The following is a 26,111-nucleotide window of genomic DNA, read 5'->3' as shown; positions in this document are numbered from 1 at the left end:
TTTTGGTGCTACAGAATGGCAGGATAGGGCGGAACCAGGGTGAACTCTGATGGACTCTATGCAAGCTCTCCTCTGTTGCTGTACTGGTTTGATTTTTGTCCAGTGATTTGGAAACTGGGATTCAGTTTAGCTAAAGCCCCCAGCACATACCAACAGGGTTACTTTGGAGAAACCTGTGTGGATAGGAGTGTGTAGAACATATGATCAAGAGCTCAGAGCAAAAAAGAAAACAAACGTGAATGTTTTCTTATGAGAGAAGGGGTAGAGAATGAAAACATTTTTCATCCAAACTCAGTTTGTGGGGACGGGAGAGGTGACTCAGTTGGCAAAAGCCATTGTTCCTCTTGCTGAGAACCCTTGTTCAGATACGTAGACAAAATTTTACACCAATATAATACAATAGAAAAGGAATAAAAATTGTAGAATCACTTTGTGGATTCCAGTGGTGTTTCTGTTAGAAGGAATCCAGTACTGCTCAGCTGCGGAAGTTTGTGCAGGGTCCTCACAGTCACACACACACAAATGTTAATAAACGATACCTAAGAAATTGCTGTACTCAGAGACTGGTGCCTAGCCCAGCTGTCATCAGTTAGCCTTTCTCCAGCAGCTGATGGCAGTAAAGGGTTCACAGAATCAGATAACCGGGGATCATAGGGGCTCACAGCGACTGAAGAGGCAATCACACAGATGCATGGGTCAGCACTATGTCCTCTGTATGCACACTGTGGTTGTTTAGTTTGGGGGTTTTTGTGGGACTTCTAGAGAGTGGGACTGTGGAGAGTCTCTGACCTGTTTTTCGGATGTTGGAAACCTTTTCTTTTTTCTGGTTGACTCCCCCAGGCTTGATATAAGGGCTTGTGCCTTGCTTATTGTATCTCATTATGATATGTTCAATTGATATTCCTGTGTTCACCAACTTCGTGAAATGGCTCTCTGGACAGAAAGATGGACTGGACAATTGAAGATCCAAGGGAAGATTAAACAACTAACATCAGCTTCTAGTGATGGGTCAGGATTCTACAGGAGGCAGCTTTCTCCTTAGCCCTTGTCCATTGGTCCAGGCATTAAGAGGTAGAAAAGGGAATAGCTCCTCTCACTATCTCCCCTAGCAACTCCTGGGGAAAAATCTTTGCTTCCCATTCCCATGATCTTAGGTCATTCTGGTCTGGAAGTTTTGGTTCCAGGGTGAATGTTGGTGTGAGGGCCTTGCCTCTGTCTGGAGCCACAACAAATATTCCTTGCAATGGAACCTCAGACTTCTCCGAAGCCATTTTTAGCTTCTGAAGTCCTTAATACAACAGGCTGAGAAGGAAATAACAGTGTTAGGAGGGCTGATGGATCAAGATCACCATCTGAAATTTGGATTGAGTCTCCACAATAAAGGCAAGAAAGATTATGGTTGTTTTGCAGGAAATCCTTTAGGGTATCTTGGCGCCGCATTGTCCAAAGACTAAAGATGAAGGTTGACTGCAACAATCTTCTCCAGGCAGATGACAAAAAATGTAGATGCACCAGGAATGAAAACACATTTCACAACTCTAAGTAAAGAGCCAAGACGGGTTGTGTATTTCTACTGAAGGAGAGTAAAGGCAACCATCCACATTTGGTCAATTAGACTTTTTAATTTTGTACACTGAACCATCACTACATATCCGGGACAAAGCATAGTTCCTCATAGTAGAAATCATAGAATATTATGGCATTCCGATTGTAACTATATAATGAGTATTTTAGCATCAGTGTTTATAATAATTTGGTCTGTGATTTAGCTATCATAATTTTGGACTAATAAAATAAATTTGTTAATGATCCTTGGTGTTACTTTCTGAAATAATTGGAGGAGGATGTACTTTAACTTTTCTTTGAATAGCAGGTAGGTCAATATGCCAAAAGTGTCTGGTCCTGGGCTTTTGTTGTGGGAAGACTTTTAGTGATTATGCTATTTTTCTAGGGTTTTACTGTCTATTTAAAATACATGTCTCATCTTGGTTTCCTTTTATTATGAGAAATCTATTGTTTCCTATATTTTTTATCTTTGATCCCTTTTGCTTTGATGGTATGTAGTGTCTTTACTTCATTCTTCAGATTTCGTTATAGTTGAAGCCAATTTTGTTAGCTATAAAATCGATTACACCAGCTTACTTCCTAGGTCCTCTTGCTTGGAATGCTTATTTCCAAGGCTTTACTGTGAAGCAACCACTGCCCACTTTGTTAAGGTGGGTTTCTGGATGGAGCTGAAGGATGGAACCTGCTTTACTATGTACTCATTAGTCTGTGACTTCTCACTGGGGAATCAAGACCACTGATGATGAGAGTTATCGCCACTTTTGTTTTCCAATATTGAACAGTGGCTTTCTCAGGTAGGAGGACATCCCCCTCCTGGTTAAACACATGTGTGAATCACTTTTGGTTGTGACAAGTCACCCGGTGAAGTGCCCACCATGCAAAAAGAGATAGCTCCCCCTGTGCCTCTCCATTAATGTGAAACCTCATGCATAATGCCTAAGCCTGCTTCCCAGGGGTTCTCAGTTCCTCTGTGAGAAGTCACACAGGCCTCCAGGAGCATGCCCATCAGAGCACAGGACTCACAGTTTAGAATACCTTTCATGGAAACAAGGGGTGTTGAAGAGATCACCTACAAGCCCATCAAATGATAGACGAGAGGTAGGGGGTACCTACTACCCTGACCCTGAACAAACCTGGTAAACAGTCAGCCATGCTACTAGTTAGCCATCTGCACAAAATCTACCAAAGGAACACAAAAACCAAGGGATGAAAACCAAATGATTGAGTTATCCTATTTTGGCAGATAAGTTGTTTTGGACTCAGATTTACAGAAACACCAGACTGGGAATGGCTGAGCTGATTGGATCAATGTATATATATCTGTGTCTCTCCAAAACAGGACTAACTACAGAAAGATGACATGTAGGTAGAACATCACTCATCACACTACAGAGGGCGATCTATCCCCAACCCCTCCCACTCTGGTTCTGTGGAGTGTATTCTGCATCCCATGGAAATGAGAATAATCTCTCACTCTGAAGGACCAGTAAAATAAGCCTGCCACGTGCAAGGATTAATGGACAGTACCCACCAGTGGAGGATGTAGTATATGGGCTATTGAGAGGTGAATCTGGTCAATCAAAGTGATAGACTTGGAAAGGATTTAGGATATTCATCAACCACACATTTAGATGGATCTAGAAGACTGTGTCCAAGTAGGATTATCTGAAGGACAGGGGAAAGATCACCATTAAAGTTTGCTGGAGTCATCCTGAGACTGTGGGTCTCAATGAAATCAAGGGCAGGAAAGACAAAACACACTTGTGATGGCTATTCTTGGCTGTCAACTTGACTATATCTGGAATTAATTGAAACCCAAAATGGAGAACACACCTGTAAAAACTGATTGCTTAAGTCGCAGTAGTAGGTAGATCCAATTCAAATGAGGAATGTGAAGAATAAAGGCACACACCTTTAATCTGGATAATGGGGATGGGTGATACAATTGAGATCAGGCCACTTCCTTTTATTAACAACTACGTCTTACTCATTAAATACATATTCTCATTAATAACAACGTCTCTGCTCAACTGTTGTTTTAAAACTTATGCTCATATGATGCTTTGGTTTTTTCTTTCACTTAAGTTTTGTTTGTTTGTCTTTTAGAGACTAAGCAATTGAAGAAGATCAGTCTAAACTCAAATGAAATAGTTTCTCAGGGCCCGCTTAAAATCCCTGTGTATTCCAGGCTGCCACTGCAGATTGCCTCTGCCTCCTGAATATAATTTACAGGAGGATACCACTGTTTCCAGCCTGAGAATCTGTCCTTTGTGGAAGGGGTAATATGTAAGGGAGCGACCTTTGATCTGGGCTGTTATTGAGTTTGTTTTAGTTTAGGGGACAAGATGTCATTTGGTATGCATGGACACACCAATCAAACTTCCAGCATTTCTGCTGCTTAAGTTTTCCAATACAGGCCCAAGTCGAGGAGGGCCATTTAGAATAGCACATTTATTACATATAGAGAAAACAGTTGTTGTGACATATTCCTAGATGGAACATTGAACTATTGTTTACAATGACCTTCTGGTATATAAGCAACCATCTTAAGCCAGCCTCAAGAATATCTTTAATTGTATAGGTAAACACCAGACATAAAATAAAAAACAACTTGAAGCTTGATCTGGGTTCACACTCTTTGTTTCTGAAAGGGAGGGTTTTTACGCAGGCTTGGAACTCATACTATAGACCAGTCTGACTTATAAACACAGAGATATGCCTACCTCTGTCCTCTGAGTTCTGGGATTAAATAATTCACTTCTTAAATCATAGGAGAGGCAATAATAAGATGGTTGGCAAGGACAGGAAGAAGAGATACTGAAAAATATTTTTAAATGAATGGAATGTATTTGGTACACCTCATGGACCTTAGCACTTCAGAGCCTGAGGGGTTATAATCAGGAGCCCTCTGGCCTGGCCTGTACCCTGAATTTGCACCACAGCAGGAAGAGATGGAAGAAAACAGGGAGACTTCGGGACATTTATCTCCACCGTGGAATTTTGCTTTATTTTTTTCTTTACATCTGCACAAAATGGAGAAAGATTTTTCTGGCGGTCTCTGTGTCTTGTGTGCGTATATGTATTTGCCTTCTTGGTTAGTTTTTGTTGTAAGACCTTGCTGCACGACCTGACTAACCTTGAACCTACATACCTTTTACCTCATCCTCCCAGGTGAGAAGCACCACCAATCCTGACTTTTGATCCATAAAATATATTCTACATCCTCTGATTGATTTCCAGGCAGCATTCTTGTCTCTGTGGTATCACCCATATGCATGCAGTCATCTGTGTGCAGCTGCATCTGTGTGTCTTGTAGGACTGATGGAGGAATTACTTTCATTGGTGAATAAAGAAACTGCCATGGCCCTTTGATAGGACAGAAAATTAGTTAGGTTGCATATTCAAAAGAGAATGCTGGGAAGAAGGAAGTGAGGTCAGACGCATGGAGACAGCCATCAGGTCAGACATGCTGAATCTTCCCGATAAGTCACCACCTTGTGGTGCCACATACATTGATAGAAATTGGTTAAGCAAGACGTGAGAGTTAGCCAGTAAGAGGCTAGATATAATGGGCCAGGCAGTGTTTAAAAGAATACAATTTGTGTGTTGTTATTTCATGGTATAAGCTAGCCATGCGGGAGCCGGGCAGGACGAAAAGCAGGCCTGCTCACCTCATCTCTACAATAGGACATAGATGCAGGGACTTCCAACATGCTAGGCAAGTTCCCTGCTACTAAGCTACATTTTCACAGTCTTACCCTTCTTCGGCCTTCCCTCATTTCTTCCTTTCTTTAGTCTCCTCAGGCTGCCCCACAGAGAACTGGGTCCAACATGACACAGAGCACTTGTCAATGTGATTCTGAGGTGGATATTACTCATGCTTCGTTGTATGAAGGCGTGGAGGTCAGGTCTCCAATCTCAGCAGCCCCAGAGTGTAGAACTTGGGGAACAACCTGGTCTACATCAGGAATTCCAGGATGGCCAAAACAAACTAGTAAGATCATATCACAAATTAATAATAACAATGATGGTAATGATATACTATAGTGCCACTACTACTAATAATAAAGGCTGGCTGTTTTTTTTTAAAATTTTGATAAAGACAACCTTTCAACTTGATTTGTAAGATTAAGAGTGTGCTTAAGGTAATTAAATAGAAATTCATGAACCAGGTATGATGCAGTACTCTATGGCTTTGATCTGATTAGTCTGAATGCAGATGCTGACTCAATTCTGTGAGTCTGAACCTAACTTGGTCCATAGAGAATCTTCTAGCAAAGCCGGACATGCAGAGTGACAAGTTGTCAAAAAAAAAAATGCATGAAACAAATAATGATTACCTCTTGAATTCCTGCTAAAATATTTGAGACTGCCAAAGCTTTGGAGAATGAACTATTCTTTCACAGCTGATTCTTTTAGAAAGAACTATCCATCTAATGGGATGGAGAAATGGTCAGAAGTAAAAAGTGCTAGATGCCTTTCGAGAAGACTGGAAACCAATTCACTGCATTCACAGAGCAGCTGACAACCCTGGTAACTCCAGTTATCAAGATATCCAGCCTCTTCTGGCCTCTGAGAGCACCATAGGCTCATGGTGCACAGGCAAACCTGTGTAGCAGGACCCAGACATTAGCAGAATACCACACATAAGCAAATGGGTATCCCTTGTGAACTTACCTTTCAAGGTGAAACAAAATCAAGCATTTATTTAAGAAAACAACACACATGCCATAACCGAAACCACGACTCAATCCACCAAACACATACTTTTGGGACTATCTCTAAATGTACAATCCTTGCTCCAAATATACTAACACTTCAGCTTCTGTAGCGCCATTTCTGGGTACCTCTTCTCTTTAACTGTAGTGTGTCAATCCAGAATATGGTGTTGTTTTGTGTGTGTGCTTAAAACTCACCTGAGAAAGGCTAGTTACTGTATTGGCATCTCGAACATTCCATGTAGTTGGCAGCTGGCTAATAAAGACTTTCTGTTGGCTTAAATCTATGGTCAAGCGGTATCCCAATCTCTCTATCTCTTTCTCTCTGTCTCGTGCTTGGTCTCTCACTTTCTTTGCATTTGTGTTTGCACTTGTGTCTGTTTGTATGTCTTTCTACTTGTTTCAGTCAGTTTTTCTATAAGGACCAAGGCTTTCTCTGGTATGTTGACCATTGATTAATCTCTGTTGATTAAACTCATGCCTCCACCTGTTGGGGACTTAAACACTTTGGCTATGTCAAGCCCTCCAGAGAACCATCTACCTGAAATTAAAGCTCCACCAGCCCAATTCCCAGACTGTATATGAACAGATCCTGTACTTGAGCCCAAGGGGGTCTCAGTTTTCCCCATGAAAAGCTGCACTCCTCTCCAGGAGCAGGATCCTGGGAGCCCTGGGATGGCAAGGGAAAGCATTTGTTTTTACAAAGGAGGGTCCTGCATTGATTGCCTCCCTTCATTCAAATGACACATTGAAGGGAAGTGATACCTGCCACCTGATCCTAAACCCACATAGAGGAGAGTCACTGATGCTATTAGTTATTGTAAGGGCAAATGATTTTAGCCACTTTGCTGTGCACAGACTTTCATTTTGGATTCAATCCATGAGAAAGAATTTCCACAAGCCATGAAATTAGTTAATAAAAAGCAAGATTTATTCTACAAGGAAGCGTAATTGAAACCATAGGATAGAGTGGGAAGCCCCCAGGAGAGGGGGCTCTACCTGGGAATTTACCACTAGTTGTTCTGTATACAGCACAGGAACAATGTAGAAATATGCATCCCAGTAAACATCACAGGCACAGGCTTCATCTGACTGCTTGTCTCTCCTGGGTTGAAACAGTAGCAGCTAGAGGCGTTCTGAGGCCAGATTTTCAGCCTCATGAACAAGGGGGACAGGGCTCATTACTCAGTCATCAGCAATCGTCAAAACACGTGGTCCTGTATGCATGTCCACTCCCAGACATTGGCCAGATGTTAGGGTGTGCAGTGCATCAACAGGTCTCTATCTTAATTAAAACAAAAATTCTCTCCTTTCTCGTTCCTAGAACTGGCCAGGTTCTCAAAACAGAGAAGGGGCTTATCTACAGTTCATGCCTTAGACTGTGCAGAGCCTTAACACAAGCCTCCCCATTTTAAAATTACCCTCCTCACAGTTACCCACCTGTATTAGATTCCTAACTGAGGAACTCAAAATTCAAAACCAAGTGATTGATGTATCCTGTCTTGAGGGATGAGTAGCACTGGAGTCAGACGTTCTGGAGAGCTAGTCTGGGAATTGTTGAGAGGATTGAATCACTGAAGTTATTTTCCTGTCTTCTAGGCTTTGTGTGTCCCTACAGACATGATGAGCTCCATGAAGATGATAGAGGTGGGGAGCATTTTACAGATCACAGTCTAAGGGAACGGGGAAGCATGTCTAAGTCCCTTCTTCAGTACCTGTTGAAAATATTCTGTACCCTTTAGAAACCAGAATACTCTCTCCCATTTAAGGTCCAGCATGGTAAGCATGGGAGTTCACAGTTTAATGAACAGAACTCACCACTGAGGAGGAAAATTATGAGGTAATGAGACCCTGAATCTCGTCCGTCTGCTTGATTTAAATGAGAAGTAATTAGAATTTTCTCATAGCACACCATTAAGTGGATCAGGAAGAGAGTATAAGGAGGATTAACTGAAGAGGACCAGAAAGACCATCAATAAATTTAGTGGAGCTGTCCCAGGGACTGTGAGTGTGAACGGAATAAAAAGCAGGAAGGAAAACAGCCACTTTCAGAGAATCCTGTCTGGCTCTACTCCTGCCTCCTTAGATGAATTCTTCCACCCTGACCTTCATGCTGTGAACACTGACAGGGTAAGAAAAGCATCTCTTCCCAGATCGTGTGTATGGGAGGAATTCTTTTTTTTTTTTTGAGATTTAAAAACACTTTATTTATTAAAGTTAAACATACAAAACTGAAATTAACACACACCCTAAAAATTGTCTTCTTCCAGTAACAGGAAGACCCTTTTTCTATCTGTGTTTCTGGCTTAAACTCAACTTGGGGTAACTGTGGCGCTCACTTATACCAACAAATGCTGGCAACTTGATCTAGTTAATAAAAATTACAAACTCAGCTACATGAACATAATATACAGGGAAATTATGGTCAGATTAATGCACAAGAAATACAGGAAAATTCAATCATGAAACATTCAGTACTCTGCTTCATTGATTTAGCCTTGGTTTTTTTTTTTTACAAAAATAGTATCTACATTGTATACAGAGCTATACATCAGCTTTTTGTTTTCCCATATAAACATTACACATTCCCCCAAAATGGAAGCACTACCACAAGTGAAAAATCAACAAAGAAAAAAACAATTCAAAACACCAAATAAACACGAGAGAAGGGGAGCACATCCTACACATGGTTTGTTTTTTAATATAAAATTCAAACTCAATGACCAAAAACTACAAGGTGAGTCAATTGTGGAAGTGACCTAACAGGCCCAGGAAAGAATTCAAGGAAAAACCTCAAACTAAACCCTGTCATTTATAAATTAACCCATGCTCGGGTTTGTCTGGACAATGGCCAGGTTATCATCAAACTGAAGATATCTTTAGCAGGCTGGCATTTTGCCATGATGTTCCAATGAACTGCTGGGATACATCAAGTGCAAAGCACCCGAAAACTCCAAATTAGGACTTACAAAATGTCTACTCAACATTAGTTAAGTAGGGGCCTGAAGTACACTGAGTCATCTAAGTGCTGATTTAAGCAGCATCTACCTAGAAAAGTTGCCTTATTCAACAAACTCTGAGGGAACTGTGGTAAGTAGTAATGAAAAGTTAAATGAGAGCAGTTATCAAATGTCTTCAAGTTTCATTCTACCAAAGCCAAACAATGACAACAATGTATCTTCCTTACTCATCTAGCAAATAATTTACCTTTAGAAAAATATAAGAATAAAAAGGTAAATTACTGTAAAGCCCTGCAGAGATGAAATCCAACAGTTTTTCTCATTATTGAGGCATCAAATGCCTGACATTGTATTTAGATGTGTCTTGATACTGAGTCATAGGCTTGTCAGCAATTCCGCAAGTTCCTACTCCAACTTTGCCCGTTACACTTTCTGGAGAAGCAAAAATCCTCCTCTTTACCTGGCCTTTTTTGTTTTTAGAATAAGCCCTGTTGTTGAACTGCTGCCATTTCACCTTCTGGTCCTCTCTTTCCTGCTCAAGTTCTTTTATTCTCTGTGCTTTTTTCAAAGCTTTTTTCTTTTTATATTCACGTTGCTGGGCAATCATTTCTTTTTTTGACATAGGTTTGTTGCCACTGTCCTCTTTTGCCTTCCTTCCTTCTTCTACGGGTTTGAGGTTCAACAACGGAGTCACGTCAGCATTGCCATAACCAGCAAAGGTGATTGCAGCGGTGACATTTTCTTCATCTATCTCCTCGATCTCCGCTTCATAACACTGTCCGTCTTCACTCCAGATTGCCATACATTTGTCCCCTACTTTCCATGAATGAGTAGGCTGAGCAGAAGCAAAACTGTCTGAACTTGCAAGAGGTTCCGAAGGCTGAGTTGACAGAAGGTCTTTGGTCAATTCTATAACTTCTTGCAAGTCCTTCTTCAATTTCAACAGATCTTCATTTTCTCCGTTTCCAGACAGAGCAGCTTCTACTTGCTGGAGTTGGGCTTTGTAGCTAGCCAACTGTTTTGCTAGATCCTCGGACATCTTGGGCGGGGTTGGGGACGGGACTGAGGGCAGAGGCAGGGGCAGCTGCAGCAGGGAAAATAGCCAGGACGACTAGAAGATTAGGTCTGAAAAGGAAAAACTCCGCAGGCGCCTGAAGGGGAAGGGGGGGGAAGGGGACGAATTCTTATAACAACATGAGAAGCGCAATACCAGCTGTGTAGGAATAAACACCATTCCCTTATTTATGGAAGATTGACCTCAGCAAGCAAATTCTCTTGAGATTATTGTTCTTGGGTCCCGACCTGACTATACCTGGAATTAACTATAATCCTAAAACAGAGGGCTCGACTGTGAGAAATGTCTTTGCTTAAGTTGAAGTAGGCACAGCACTTCACAAACACACTTTGGAGGCAGAAAAACGTAAGCATTTATCTCAAGGCCTGAAGAACACACCTTTAATCCATATCTAGAGTCTGAAGGACACACCTCTGGCTGGGCCACGCCTTCTGCCTCCTGGGAGCCTATAAAAAACCATGGAGGAAGCTGTTGCTTATTGCCTGCTTGTCCTCACCTTGCAGCAAGACCATTCCCTCACTGGCATTAGAGAATTCTTTTTTTATTATTCCAGCATAGATTGAGGACCAGTCGGCACGTCTAATCTCCTGGACTGAGTAAGTACTGGATCCTTGGACTCTCCCTTCACAGGTAGCCTTTGTGGGATTAGCAGGACTGCAGCCCTAAGGCATTCTAATGAATCTCCTTTGTTCATACAGAGAGAGTCCTTGGGTATGTTCTGTTACTCTAGAGAACCACTGTGCAAAATTTTGGATGAGTATATAAAATGTTGTAAATTATCAAAAGTAGTGTATGATTCTCAAAATTAGAAATCCACTGACCTAAGATTCAATCTAGAAAAAAATGAAGTGATACAACAGTCCCGTGTAGCCTAGTCTACCCACACTGAAACTAGAATTGAAATCTGGATAATTTCAGAGACTCGAGTTTCCGGGCTCATAGAAGAGGGAACAGAGGAGAAACAGAAGCTAAAAATGTATATCATGCCTATTATTGTTTCCTACAGGGCAAGAGAAGACAAATCCTAGTTTTTGTTTTTTTTTTTCATTTTGGACCCGGTTTAACCTTGAAACTACCTCCAGGAGAAATGTCACAGGACGCCGCTGACCAGAGCTGGGACTATAAACTGTTGAACATGCAGAATTTCTCCTGCAGGTGGACCATCCGCAAGTTCCGTTTTATTCTGAAGGAAAGGAGGGACAGTATTAGAAGCCCAACATTCTCAACAGGAGACAATAACAAATGGTGTTTGAGAGTTCACCCTAAGGGGGTCGATGAAGAAAGCTCAGATTACCTGTCAGTTAACATAGAGTTGCTCAGCTCTCCAAAGAGTCCCATTCAGGCAGAGATCAAGTTTTGGATCATAAACGCCAAAGGAGAAAAATATGAACCTGTGACTAGCCTGGAAGACTTTAGTTTCCTGCCAGGCTACCAAAGGGGTTACAAATTGTTCGTCCTTCGAGATTTTCTCTTGGACCATTCTCGCTGCCTTCTCCCTGAAGACCACTTCACCCTCTACTGCATGGGGATCCTGGCCCCATACTCCTACAGTATCCCTGATGACAGCACGGAACTGAGAATCCGGGTTCCCAAATGCATATTAGGAGATGATCTAGGAGAGCTGTGGAAGAATTCGAGCTTCACAGACTGCTGCCTGGTGGTAGCTGGCCAGGAATTCCGGGCTCACAAGGCCATCTTAGCTGCTCGTTCTCCAGTTTTCAGAGCCATGTTTGAACATGACACGGAGGAGAGCAGAAAGAATCGCATTGAGATTCATGACCTGAAACCTGAAGTCTTCAAGGCAATGATGGACTTCATTTACACCGGGAAGGAACCAGTCCTCCACAGCATGGCAGATGCTGTGCTGGCAGCTGCTGACAAGTATGGCCTGGAGCATTTGAAGGTCATGTGCGAGAGTGCCCTCTGCAGGGACCTCTCTGTGGAGAATGCTGCCCACACTCTCTTCCTGGCTGACCTCCACAGGACAGGGCAGCTGAAAACACAGGTGCTGAATTTTATTACAGCTCATGCTTCCGAGGTCTCTCAGACTGCAAGCTGGAAATTAATGGTGGATTCATGCCCCCACTTGGTGGCTGAAGCATACAGCTCCCTGGCTTCTGCTCAATGCAATCTACTGGAACCCCCTCTCAAACATCTGAAGTAATCCCAGCAACCTGTCACCGGTACCCTCTATGTGTATCCCAGAAGCAGTGGTCAGTGTTGATACCGATGACTCCTGGGTAGACTATGGGGTACATGGAGCAATTACAGCAACTCTGGGGAAAGACATCATGGTGTAGTAGTGCTTTAATACATTAATTAATGTCTTGAGTATTGTAGTGGTGTATTATTTGTATCTTGATAAACAATTCTTCCCTGAAGACCAGAAGTAAAGCTAAAGCCACTGGAGATCAGACAATGGTGACACACACCTTTAATCCCAGGATTTGTTAGACAGAGTAACATGGATCTCTGTTGGTTTAAAGGCACCTTAATCTAAACAAGGTCAATGCAGTAACAAGTCCAGGTGGTGGTAGTTCACACCTTCCATCCTAGCCTAGGAAATCCCAGCACGAGAGGTAATATGAAAAGGGATGAGAGAGGCTTAATCATCTGCTTCTTCTCCAGTCACCCAGCCTTAAGACAGGAAAGACGTCTCTAGTGGCTTGGCTGCTTTGCTTTTCTGGTTGTTGGTCTGAACCCCAATATCTATCTCTAGGTTTTTATTTTTGGTGCTACAGAATGGAGGGTGGGGTGGAACTATGATGAACTCTGATGGACTCTATGCAAGCTCTCCTCTGTTGCTGTACTGGTTTGGTTTTTGTCCAGTGATTTGGAAACTGGGATTCAGTTTAGCTCAAGCCCCCAGACATCCCAACACGGTTTCTTTGGAGAAAGCTGTGTGGATAGGACTGTGCAGAACATATGATCTAGGGCTCAGAGGAAAGGAGAAAACAAACATGAATGTCTTCTTATGAGAGAAGGGGAAGAGAATGAGGACATTTTCCCTCCAAACTCAGTTTGTGCGGACTGGAGAGGTGACTCAGTGGGCAAAAGCAATTGTTTCTCTTGCAGAGGACCCTTGTTCAGTTATGTAGACAAAATTTTACCCCAATACAATACAATAGAAAAGCAACAAAAATTGTAGAATCACTTTGTGGATTCCAGTGGTGTTTCTGTTAGAAGGAATCCAGTCCTGCTCAGCTGCGGAAGTTTGTGCAGGGTCCTCACAGTCACACACACACAAATGTTAATAAACGATACCTAAGAAATTGCTGTACTCAGAGACTGGTGCCTAGCCCAGCTGTCATCAGTTAGCCTTTCTCCAGCAGCTGATGGCAGTAAAGGGTTCACAGAATCAGATAAACGGGGATCATAGGGGCTCACAGCGACAGAAGAGGCAATCACACAGATGCATGGGTCAGCACTATGTCCTCTGTATGCATACTGTGGTTGTTTAGTTTGGGTTTCTTTGTGGAACTCATAAAGAGTGGGACTGTGGGGAGTCTCTGACCTGTTTGTCTGACCTTGGGAACCTTTTCTTCCTTCTGGTCGACATCCCCAGCCTTGATATGAGAGTCTGTGCCTATGCTTATTGTATCTCATTATGATATGTTCAGTTGGTATTCCCGTGTTCACCAACTTCCTGAAACAGCTGTCAGGACAGAAAGATGGACTGGACATTTCAAGACACAAGGAAAGATTAAAGAAGTAACATCAGCCTCTAGTGCTGGGTCAGGATTCTGCAGGAGGTGCTCCTTAGCCCATGTTCATTGGTCCAGACATTAAGAGGTAGAAAAGAGAATAACTCCTCTCACTATCTCCCCTGGCCTCCTGGGGTGGGGGGGGGAACTTTGCTTCCCACTTCCATGACCTTAGGTCCTTCTGGTCTGGAAGTTTTGGTTCCAGGGTGAATGTTGGTGTGGGGGCCTTGCCTCTGTCTGGAGCCACAACAAATAATCCAATGACTGGAAGCTCAGACTTCTCCGAAGCCATTTTGAGATTCTGATGTCCTTAATACAACAGGCTGAGAAGGAAATAACAGTGTTAGGAGGGCTGATGGGTCACGATCACCATCAGAAATTTGGATTGAGTCTCCACAATAAAGGCAAGAAAGATTATGGTTGTTGGGCAGGAAATCCTTTAGGGTATCTTGACGCCGCATTGTCCAAAGATTAAAGATGATGGGAGACTGCAACAGCCTTCTCCAGGCAGATGACAAAAAATGTAGATGCACCAGGAATGAAAACACATTTCACAATTCTAAGTAAAGAGCCAAGACGGGTTGTGTATTTCTACTGAAGGAGAGTAAAGGCAACCATCCACATATGGTCAACTAGATTTTTTGAATTTTGTACATTGAACCATCCCTACATATCTGGGACAAAGCATAGTTTCTCATGGTAGAAATCATAGAATATTATGGCATTCAGATTGTAATTATATAATGAGTAATTTTGCATCAGTGTTCATAATATTTTGGTCTGGGACTTACTATCATTGTAATTTTGGAATAATAAAATAATTTTTTTAATGATCCTTTGTTTCTACTTTCTGAAATAATTGGAGGAGGATGTACTTTAACTTTTCTTTGAATAGCGGGTAGGTCAATATGCCAAAAGTGTCTGGTCTTGGGCTTTTTTGGTGGGAAGACTTTTAGTGATTATGCTATTTTGCTAGGGTTTTACTGTCTATTTAAAATACATGTCTCATCTTGATTTCCTTTTACTATGAGAAACCTATTGTTTCCTATTTTGTTTATCTTTAATCCCTTTTGCTTTGATGGTATACTTAATTCTTCGGATTAGGTTATATTTGAAGTCTATTTTGTTAGCTATAAAAGCGAGTACACCAGCTTACTTCCTAGGTCCTTTTGCTTGGAATGTTTATTTCCAAGGCTTTACTGTGAAGCAACCACTACCCATTTTGTTAAGGTGGGTTTCTGGCTGCAGCTGAAGGAAGGAACCTGCTTCATTAGTCTGTGACTTCTCACTGGGGAATCAAGACCACTGATAATGAGAGATATCACCACTTTTGTTTTCTGTTAATGAACAGTGGCTTTCTCAGGTAGGAGGACATCCCCCTCCTGGTTAAAGACATGAGTGAATCACTTTTGGTTGTGACAGGTCACCCGGTGATGTGCCCACCAATGGGGAAAAAAAAGAAAGCTCCCATTGTGCCTCTCCATTAATGTGAAAGCACATGCATAATGCCTAAGCCTGCTTCCCAGGGGTTCTCAGTTCCTCTGTGAGAAGTCACACAGGCCTCCAGGAGCATGCCCATCAGAGCACAGGACTCACAGTTTAGAATACCTTTCATGGAAACAAGGGGTGTTGAAGGGATCACCTACAAACCCTTCAAATGATAGATGAGAGGTAGGGGGTACCTACTACCCTGACCCTGAACACACCTGGTAAACAGTCAGCAATGCCACTAGTTAGCCATCTGCACAAAATCTACCAAAGGAATACAAAAACCAAGGGATGAAAACCAAATGATTGAATTATCCTATTTTGGCAGGTAAGTAGTTTTGGACTCAGATTTACAGAAACACCAGACTGGGAATGGCTGAGCTGATTGAATCAATGTACATATATCTGTGTCTCTCCAAAACAGGACTAACTACAGAAAGATGACATGTAGGTAGAACGTCACTCATCACACTACAGAGGGGGAATCTATCCCCAACCCCTCCCACTCTGGTTCTGTGGAGTGTATTCTGCATCCCATGGAAATGAGAATAATCTCTCACTCTGAAGGACCAGTAAAATAAGCCTGCCACGTGCAAGGATTAATGGACAGTACCCACCAGTGGAGGATGTAGTATATGGGCTATTGAGAGGTGAATCTGGTCAATCAAAGTGATAGACTTGGAAAGGATTTAGGATATTCATCAACCACACATTAAGATGGGTCAAGAAGACTGTGTCCAGGTAGGATTATCTGAAGGGCAGGGGCTAGACCACCATTAAAGTTTGCTGGAGTCATCCTGAGACTGTGGGTCTCAATGAAATCAAGGGCAGGAAAGACAAAACACACTTGTGATGGCTATTCTTGGCTGTCAACTTGACTATATCTGGAATTAATTGAAGCCCAAAATGGAGAACACACCTGTGAAAACTCATTGCTTAAGTCGCAGTAGTAGGTAGATCCAATTCAAATGAGGAATGTGAAGAATAAAGGCACACACCTTTAATCAGGATAATGGGGAGGGGTGATACAATTAAGATCAGGCCACTTCCTCATATTAACAACTACGTCTTACTCATTAAATACATATTCTCATTAATGACAATGTCTCTGCTCAACTGTTCTTTTAAAACTTATGCTCATATGATGCTTTGGTTCTTTTCTTTCACTTAAGTTTTGTTTGTTTGTCTTTTAGAGACTAAGCAATTGAAGAAGATCAGTCTAAACTCAAATGAAATAGTTTCTCAGGGCCCGCTTAAAATCCCTGTGTATTCCAGGCTGCCACTGCAGATTGCCTCTGCCTCCTGAATATAATTTACAGGAGGATACCACTGTTTCCAGCCTGAGAATCTGTCCTTTGTGGAAGGGGTAATATGTAAGGGAGCGACCTTTGATCTGGGCTGTTATTGAGTTTGTTTTAGTTTAGGGGACAAGATGTCATTTGGTATGCATGGACACACCAATCAAACTTCCAGCATTTCTGCTGCTTAAGTTTTCCAATACAGGCCCAAGTCGAGGAGGGCCATTTAGAATAGCACATTTATTACATATAGAGAAAACAGTTGTTGTGACATATCCCTAGATGGAACATTGAACTATTGTTTACAATGACCTTCTGGTATATAAGCAACCATCTTAAGCCAGCCTCAAGAATATCTTTAATTGTATAGGTAAACACCAGACATAAAATAAAAAACAACTTGAAGCTTGATCTGGGTTCACACTCTTTGTTTCTGAAAGGGAGTGTTTTTACGCAGGCTTGGAACCATACTATAGACCAGTCTGACTTATAAACACAGAGATATGCCTACCTCTGTCCTCTGAGTACTGGGATTAAATACTTCACTTCTTAAATCATAGAGAGGCAATAATAAGATGGTTGGCAAGGACAGGAAGAAGAGATACTGAAAAATATTTTTAAATGAATGGAATGTATTTGGTACACCTCATGGACCTTAGCACTTCAGAGCCTGAGGGGTTATAATCAGGAGCCCTCTGGCCTGGCCTGTACCCTGAATTTGCACCACAGCAGGAAGAGATGGAAGAAAACAGGGAGACTTCGGGACATTTATCTCCACCGTGGAATTTTACTTTATTTTTTTCTTTACATCTGCACAAAATGGAGAAAGATTTTTCTGGCGGTCTCCGTGTCTTCTGTGCGTATATGTATTTGCCTTCTTGGTTAGTTTTTGTTGTAAGACCTTGCTGCACGACCTGACTAACCTTGAACCTACATACCTTTTACCTCATCCTCCCAGGTGAGAAGCACCACCAATCCTGACTTTTGATCCATAAAATATATTCTACATCCTCTGATTGATTTCCAGGCAGCATTCTTGTCTCTGTGGTATCACCCATATGCATGCAGTCATCTGTGTGCAGCTGCATCTGTGTGTCTTGTAGGACTGATGGAGGAATTACTTTCATTGGTGAATAAAGAAACTGCCATGGCCCTTTGATAGGACAGAAAATTAGTTAGGTTGCATATTCAAAAGAGAATGCTGGGAAGAAGGAAGTGAGGTCAGACGCATGGAGACAGCCATCAGGTTAGACATGCTGAATCTTCCCGATAAGTCACCACCTTGTGGTGCCACATACATTGATAGAAATTGGTTAAGCAAGACGTGAGAGTTAGCCAGTAAGAGGCTAGATATAATGGGCCAGGCAGTGTTTAAAAGAATACAATTTGTGTGTTGTTATTTCATGGTATAAGCTAGCCATGCGGGAGCCGGGCAGGACGAAAAGCAGGCCTGCTCACCTCATCTCTACAATAGGACATAGATGCAGGGACTTCCAACATGCTAGGCAAGTTCCCTGCTACTAAGCTACATTTTCACAGTCTTACCCTTCTTCGGCCTTCCCTCATTTCTTCCTTTCTTTAGTCTCCTCAGGCTGCCCCACAGAGAACTGGGTCCAACATGACACAGAGCACTTGTCAATGTGATTCTGAGGTGGATATTACTCATGCTTCGTTGTATGAAGGCGTGGAGGTCAGGTCTCCAATCTCAGCAGCCCCAGAGTGTAGAACTTGGGGAACCACCTGGTCTACATCAGGAATTCCAGGATGGCCAAAACAAACTAGTAAGATCATATCACAAATTAATAATAACAATGATGGTAATGATATACTATAGTGCCACTACTACTAATAATAAAGGCTGGCTGTTTTTTTAAAAAAATTTTGATAAAGACAACCTTTCAACTTGATTTGTAAGATTAAGAGTGTGCTTAAGGTAATTAAATAGAAATTCATGAACCAGGTATGATGCAGTACTCTATGGCTTTGATCTGATTAGTCTGAAGGCAGATGCTGACTCAATTCTGTGAGTCTGAACCTAACTTGGTCCATGGAGAATCTTCTAGCAAAGCCGGACATGCAGAGTGACAAGTTGTCAAAAAAAAATGCATGAAACAAATAATGATTACCTCTTGAATTCCTGCTAAAATATTTGAGACTGCCAAAGCTTTGGAGAATGAACTATTCTTTCACAGCTGATTCTTTTAGAAAGAACTATCCATATAATGGGATGGAGAAATGGTCAGAAGTAAAAAGTGCTGGATGCCTTTCGGGAAGACTGGAAACCAATTCACTGCATTCACAGAGCAGCTGACAACCCTGGTAACTCCAGTTATCAAGATATCCAGCCTCTTCTGGCCTCTGAGAGCACCATAGGCTCATGGTGCACAGGCAAACCTGTGTAGCAGGACCCAGACATTAGCAGAATACCACACATAAGCAAAACTGTATCCCTTGTGAACTTACTTTTCAAGGTGAAACAAAAGCAAGCATTTATGTAAGAAAACAACACACATGCCATAACCGAAACCACGACTCAATCCACCAAACACATACTTTTGGGACTATCTCTAAATGTACAATCCTTGCTCCAAATATACTAACACTTCAGCTTCTGTAGCGCCATTTCTGGGTACCTCTTCTCTTTAACTGTAGTGTGTCAATCCAGAATATGGTGTTGTTTTGTGTGTGTGCTTAAACCTCACCTGAGAAAGGCTAGTTACTGTATTGGCATCTCGAACATTCCATGTAGTTGGCAGCTGGCTAATAAAGACTTTCTGTTGGCTTAAATCTATGTTCAAGCGGTATCCCAATCTCTCTATCTCTTTCTCTCTGTCTCGTGCTTGGTCTCTCACTTTCTTTGCATTTGTGTTTGCACTTGTGTCTGTTTGTATGTCTTTCTACTTGTTTCAGTCAGTTTTTCTGTAAGGACCAAGGCTTTCTCTGGTATGTTGACCATTGATTAATCTCTGTTGATTAAACTCATGCCTCCACCTGTTGGGGACTTAAACCCTTTGGCTATGTGAAGCCCTCCAGAGAACCATCTACCTGAAATTAAAGCTCCACCAGCCCAATTCCCAGACTGTATATGAACAGATCCTGTACTTGAGCCCAAGGGGGTCTCAGTTTTCCCCATGAAAAGCTGCACTCCTCTCCAGGAGCAGGATCCTGGGAGCCCTGGGATGGCAAGGGAAAGCATTTGCTTTTACAAAGGAGGGTCCTGCATTGATTGCCTCCCTTCATTCAAATGACACATTGAAGGGAAGTGATACCTGCCACCTGATCCTAAACCCACATAGAGGAGAGTCACTGATGCTATTAGTTATTGTAAGGGCAAATGATTTTAGCCACTTTGCTGTGCACAGACTTTCATTTTGGATTCAATCCATGAGAAAGAATTTCCACAAGCCATGAAATTAGTTAATAAAAAGCAAGATTTATTCTACAAGGAAGCATAATTGAAACCATAGGATACAGTGGGAAGCCCCCAGGAAAGGGGGCTCTACCTGGGAATTTACCACTAGTTGTTCTGTATACAGCACAGGAACAATGTAGAAATATGCATCCCAGTAAACATCACGGGCACAGGCTTCATCTGACTGCTTGTCTCTCCTGGGTTGAAACAGTAGCAGCTAGAGGCGTTCTGAGGCCAGATTTTCAGCCTCATGAACAAGGGGGACAGGGCTCATTACTCAGTCATCAGCAATCGTCAAAACACGTGGTCCTGTATGCATGTCCACTCCCAGACATTGGCCAGATGTTAGGGTGTGCAGTGCATCAACAGGTCTCTATCTTAATTAAAACAAAAATTCTCTCCTTTCTCGTTCCTAGAACTGGCCAGGTTCTCAAAACAGAGAAGGGGCTTATCTACAGTTCATGCCTTAGACTGTGCAGAGCCTTAACACAAGCCTCCCCATTTTAAAATTACCCTCCTCACAGTTACCCACCTGTATTAGATTCCTAACTGAGGAACTCAAAATTCAAAACCAAGTGATTGATGTATCCTGTCTTGAGGGATGAGTAGCACTGGAGTCAGACGTTCTGGAGAGCTAGTCTGGGAATTGTTGAGAGGATTGAATCACTGAAGTTATTTTCCTGTCTTCTAGGCTTTGTGTGTCCCTACAGACATGATGAGCTCCATGAAGATGATAGAGGTGGGGAGCATTTTACAGATCACAATCTAAGGGAACGGGGAAGCATGTCTAAGTCCCTTCTTCAGTACCTGTTGAAAATATTCTGTACCCTTTAGAAACCAGAATACTCTCTCCCATTTAAGGTCCAGCATGGTAAGCATGGGAGTTCACAGTTTAATGAACAGAACTCACCACTGAGGAGGAAAATTATGAGGTAATGAGACCCTGAATCTCGTCCGTCTGCTTGATTTAAATGAGAAGTAATTAGAATTTTCTCATAGCACACCATTAAGTGGATCAGGAAGAGAGTATAAGGAGGATTAACTGAAAAGGACCAGAAAGACCATCAATAAATTTAGTGGAGCCGTCCCAGGGACTGTGAGTGTGAACGGAATAAAAAGCAGGAAGGAAAACAGCCACTTTCAGAGAATCCTGTCTGGCTCTACTCCTGCCTCCTTAGATGAATTCTTCCACCCTGACCTTCATGCTGTGAACACTGACAGGGTAAGAAAAGCATCTCTTCCCAGATCGTGTGTATGGGAGGAATTCTTTTTTTTTTTTTTGAGATTTAAAAACACTTTATTTATTAAAGTTAAACATACAAAACTGAAATTAACACACACCCTAAAAATTGTCTTCTTCCAGTAACAGGAAGACCCTTTTTCTATCTGTGTTTCTGGCTTAAACTCAACTTGGGGTAACTGTGGTGCTCACTTATACCAACAAATGCTGGCAACTTGATCTAGTTAATAAAAATTACAAACTCAGCTACATGAACATAATATACAGGGAAATTATGGTCAGATTAATGCACAAGAAATACAGGAAAATTCAATCATGAAACATTCAGTACTCTGCTTCATTGATTTAGCCTTGGTTTTTTTTTTTTACAAAAATAGTATCTACATTGTATACAGAGCTATACATCAGCTTTTTGTTTTCCCATATAAACATTACACATTCCCCCAAAATGGAAGCACTACCACAAGTGAAAAATCAACAAAGAAAAAAACAATTCAAAACACCAAATAAACACGAGAGAAGGGGAGCACATCCTACACATGGTTTGTTTTTTAATATAAAATTCAAACTCAATGACCAAAAACTACAAGGTGAGTCAATTGTGGAAGTGACCTAACAGGCCCAGGAAAGAATTCAAGGAAAAACCTCAAACTAAACCCTGTCATTTATAAATTAACCCATGCTCGGGTTTGTCTGGACAATGGCCAGGTTATCATCAAACTGAAGATATCTTTAGCAGGCTGGCATTTTGCCATGATGTTCCAATGAACTGCTGGGATACATCAAGTGCAAAGCACCCGAAAACTCCAAATTAGGACTTACAAAATGTCTACTCAACATTAGTTAAGTAGGGGCCTGAAGTACACTGAGTCATCTAAGTGCTGATTTAAGCAGCATCTACCTAGAAAAGTTGCCTTATTCAACAAACTCTGAGGGAACTGTGGTAAGTAGTAATGAAAAGTTAAATGAGAGCAGTTATCAAATGTCTTCAAGTTTCATTCTACCAAAGCCAAACAATGACAACAATGTATCTTCCTTACTCATCTAGCAAATAATTTACCTTTAGAAAAATATAAGAATAAAAAGGTAAATTACTGTAAAGCCCTGCAGAGATGAAATCCAACAGTTTTTCTCATTATTGAGGCATCAAATGCCTGACATTGTATTTAGATGTGTCTTGATACTGAGTCATAGGCTTGTCAGCAATTCCGCAAGTTCCTACTCCAACTTTGCCCGTTACACTTTCTGGAGAAGCAAAAATCCTCCTCTTTACCTGGCCTTTTTTGTTTTTAGAATAAGCCCTGTTGTTGAACTGCTGCCATTTCACCTTCTGGTCCTCTCTTTCCTGCTCAAGTTCTTTTATTCTCTGTGCTTTTTTCAAAGCTTTTTTCTTTTTATATTCACGTTGCTGGGCAATCATTTCTTTTTTTGACATAGGTTTGTTGCCACTGTCCTCTTTTGCCTTCCTTCCTTCTTCTACGGGTTTGAGGTTCAACAACGGAGTCACGTCAGCATTGCCATAACCAGCAAAGGTGATTGCAGCGGTGACATTTTCTTCATCTATCTCCTCGATCTCCGCTTCATAACACTGTCCGTCTTCACTCCAGATTGCCATACATTTGTCCCCTACTTTCCATGAATGAGTAGGCTGAGCAGAAGCAAAACTGTCTGAACTTGCAAGAGGTTCCGAAGGCTGAGTTGACAGAAGGTCTTTGGTCAATTCTATAACTTCTTGCAAGTCCTTCTTCAATTTCAACAGATCTTCATTTTCTCCGTTTCCAGACAGAGCAGCTTCTACTTGCTGGAGTTGGGCTTTGTAGCTAGCCAACTGTTTTGCTAGATCCTCGGACATCTTGGGCGGGGTTGGGGACGGGACTGAGGGCAGAGGCAGGGGCAGCTGCAGCAGGGAAAATAGCCAGGACGACTAGAAGATTCGGTCTGAAAAGGAAAAACTCAGCAGGCGCCTGAAGGGGGAGGGGGGGGAAGGGGACGAATTCTTATAACAACATGAGAAGTGCAATACCAGCTGTGTAGGAATAAACACCATTCCCTTATTTATGGAAGATTGACCTCAGCAAGCAAATTCTCTTGAGATTATTGTTCTTGGGTCCCGACCTGACTATACCTGGAATTAACTATAATCCTAAAACAGAGGGCCCGACTGTGAGAAATGTCTTTGCTTAAGTTGAAGTAGGCACAGCACTTCACAAACACACTTTGGAGGCAGAAAAACGTAAGCATTTATCTCAAGACCTGAAGAACACACCTTTAATCCATATCTAGAGTCTGAAGGACACACCTCTGGCTGGGCCACGCCTTCTGCCTCCTGGGAGCCTATAAAAAACCATGGAGGAAGCTGTTGCTTATTGCCTGCTTGTCCTCACCTTGCAGCAAGACCATTCCCTCACTGGCATTAGAGAATTCTTTTTTTATAATTCCAGCATAGATTGAGGACCAGTCGGCACGTCTAATCTCCTGGACTGAGTAAGTACTGGATCCTTGGACTCTCCCTTCACAGGTAGCCTTTGTGGGATTAGCAGGACTGCAGCCCTAAGGCATTCTAATGAATCTCCTTTGTTCATACAGAGAGAGTCCTTGGGTATGTTCTGTTACTCTAGAGAACCACTGTGCAAAATTTTGGATGAGTATATAAAATGTTGTAAATTATCAAAAGTAGTGTATGATTCTCAAAATTAGAAATCCACTGACCTAAGATTCAATCTAGAAAAAAATGAAGTGATACAACAGTCCCGTGTAGCCTAGTCTACCCACACTGAAACTAGAATTGAAATCTGGATAATTTCAGAGACTCGAGTTTCCGGGCTCATAGAAGAGGGAACAGAGGAGAAACAGAAGCTAAAAATGTATATCATGCCTATTATTGTTTCCTACAGGGCAAGAGAAGACAAATCCTAGTTTTTGTTTTTTTTTTTCATTTTGGACCCGGTTTAACCTTGAAACTACCTCCAGGAGAAATGTCACAGGACGCCGCTGACCAGAGCTGGGACTATAAACTGTTGAACATGCAGAATTTCTCCTGCAGGTGGACCATCCGCAAGTTCCGTTTTATTCTGAAGGAAAGGAGGGACAGTATTAGAAGCCCAACATTCTCAACAGGAGACAATAACAAATGGTGTTTGAGAGTTCACCCTAAGGGGGTCGATGAAGAAAGCTCAGATTACCTGTCAGTTAACATAGAGTTGCTCAGCTCTCCAAAGAGTCCCATTCAGGCAGAGATCAAGTTTTGGATCATAAACGCCAAAGGAGAAAAATATGAACCTGTGACTAGCCTGGAAGACTTTAGTTTCCTGCCAGGCTACCAAAGGGGTTACAAATTGTTCGTCCTTCGAGATTTTCTCTTGGACCATTCTCGCTGCCTTCTCCCTGAAGACCACTTCACCCTCTACTGCATGGGGATCCTGGCCCCATACTCCTACAGTATCCCTGATGACAGCACGGAACTGAGAATCCGGGTTCCCAAATGCATATTAGGAGATGATCTAGGAGAGCTGTGGAAGAATTCGAGCTTCACAGACTGCTGCCTGGTGGTAGCTGGCCAGGAATTCCGGGCTCACAAGGCCATCTTAGCTGCTCGTTCTCCAGTTTTCAGAGCCATGTTTGAACATGACACGGAGGAGAGCAGAAAGAATCGCATTGAGATTCATGACCTGAAACCTGAAGTCTTCAAGGCAATGATGGACTTCATTTACACCGGGAAGGAACCAGTCCTCCACAGCATGGCAGATGCTGTGCTGGCAGCTGCTGACAAGTATGGCCTGGAGCATTTGAAGGTCATGTGCGAGAGTGCCCTCTGCAGGGACCTCTCTGTGGAGAATGCTGCCCACACTCTCTTCCTGGCTGACCTCCACAGGACAGGGCAGCTGAAAACACAGGTGCTGAATTTTATTACAGCTCATGCTTCCGAGGTCTCTCAGACTGCAAGCTGGAAATTAATGGTGGATTCATGCCCCCACTTGGTGGCTGAAGCATACAGCTCCCTGGCTTCTGCTCAATGCAATCTACTGGAACCCCCTCTCAAACATCTGAAGTAATCCCAGCAACCTGTCACCGGTACCCTCTATGTGTATCCCAGAAGCAGTGGTCAGTGTTGATACCGATGACTCCTGGGTAGACTATGGGGTACATGGAGCAATTACAGCAACTCTGGGGAAAGACATCATGGTGTAGTAGTGCTTTAATACATTAATTAATGTCTTGAGTATTGTAGTGGTGTATTATTTGTATCTTGATAAACAATTCTTCCCTGAAGACCAGAAGTAAAGCTAAAGCCACTGGAGATCAGACAATGGTGACACACACCTTTAATCCCAGGATTTGTTAGACAGAGTAACATGGATCTCTGTGGGTTTAAAGGCACCTTAATCTAAGCAAGATCAATGCAGTAACAAGTCCAGGTGGTGGTGGTTCACACCTTCCATCCTAGCCTAGGAAATCCCAGCACTAGAGGTAATAATATAAAATGGGATGAGAGAGGCTTAATCATCTGCTTCTTCTCCAGTCACCCAGCCTTAAGACAGGAAAGACGTCTCTAGTGGCTTGGCTGCTTTGCTTTTCTGGTTGTCGGTCTGAACCCCAATATCTATCTCTAGGTTTTTATTTTTGGTGCTACAGAATGGAGGGTGGGTTGGA

The 26,111-nt window shown here is 42.2% G+C and overlaps 2 protein-coding genes and 2 pseudogenes across 2 annotated transcripts; 2 read left to right on the top strand and 2 right to left on the bottom strand.

Moving 5' to 3' along the window:
* Positions 1-9,566: 9,566 nt before the first annotated feature.
* Positions 9,567-10,294, bottom strand: LOC121438056 (survival of motor neuron-related-splicing factor 30-like). The gene has a single exon (XM_041638265.1). It carries the CDS (start codon positions 10,281-10,283, stop codon positions 9,567-9,569), a length of 717 nt encoding a protein of 238 aa, XP_041494199.1. The 5' UTR covers positions 10,284-10,294.
* A 1,112-nt stretch (positions 10,295-11,406) lies between these two features.
* Positions 11,407-12,543, top strand: LOC121437771 (annotated as a pseudogene).
* Positions 12,544-22,596: 10,053 nt separating this feature from the next.
* Positions 22,597-23,324, bottom strand: LOC121438061 (survival of motor neuron-related-splicing factor 30-like). Its single transcript, XM_041638271.1, has one exon. It carries the CDS (start codon positions 23,311-23,313, stop codon positions 22,597-22,599), a length of 717 nt encoding a protein of 238 aa, XP_041494205.1. The 5' UTR covers positions 23,314-23,324.
* A 1,112-nt stretch (positions 23,325-24,436) lies between these two features.
* LOC121437770 lies at positions 24,437-25,573 on the top strand (annotated as a pseudogene).
* The last annotated feature ends 538 nt before the right edge of the window (positions 25,574-26,111 follow it).

This window comes from Microtus oregoni, unplaced genomic scaffold (genome assembly GCF_018167655.1).
Source record: "Microtus oregoni isolate MIOR12 unplaced genomic scaffold, Mior012 000054F_ref0000373, whole genome shotgun sequence".
Lineage (NCBI taxonomy): Eukaryota > Metazoa > Chordata > Mammalia > Rodentia > Cricetidae > Microtus > Microtus oregoni.
Note: the sequence above shows the minus strand (reverse complement) of the source record. Positions and strands in the feature narration are given on the sequence as shown.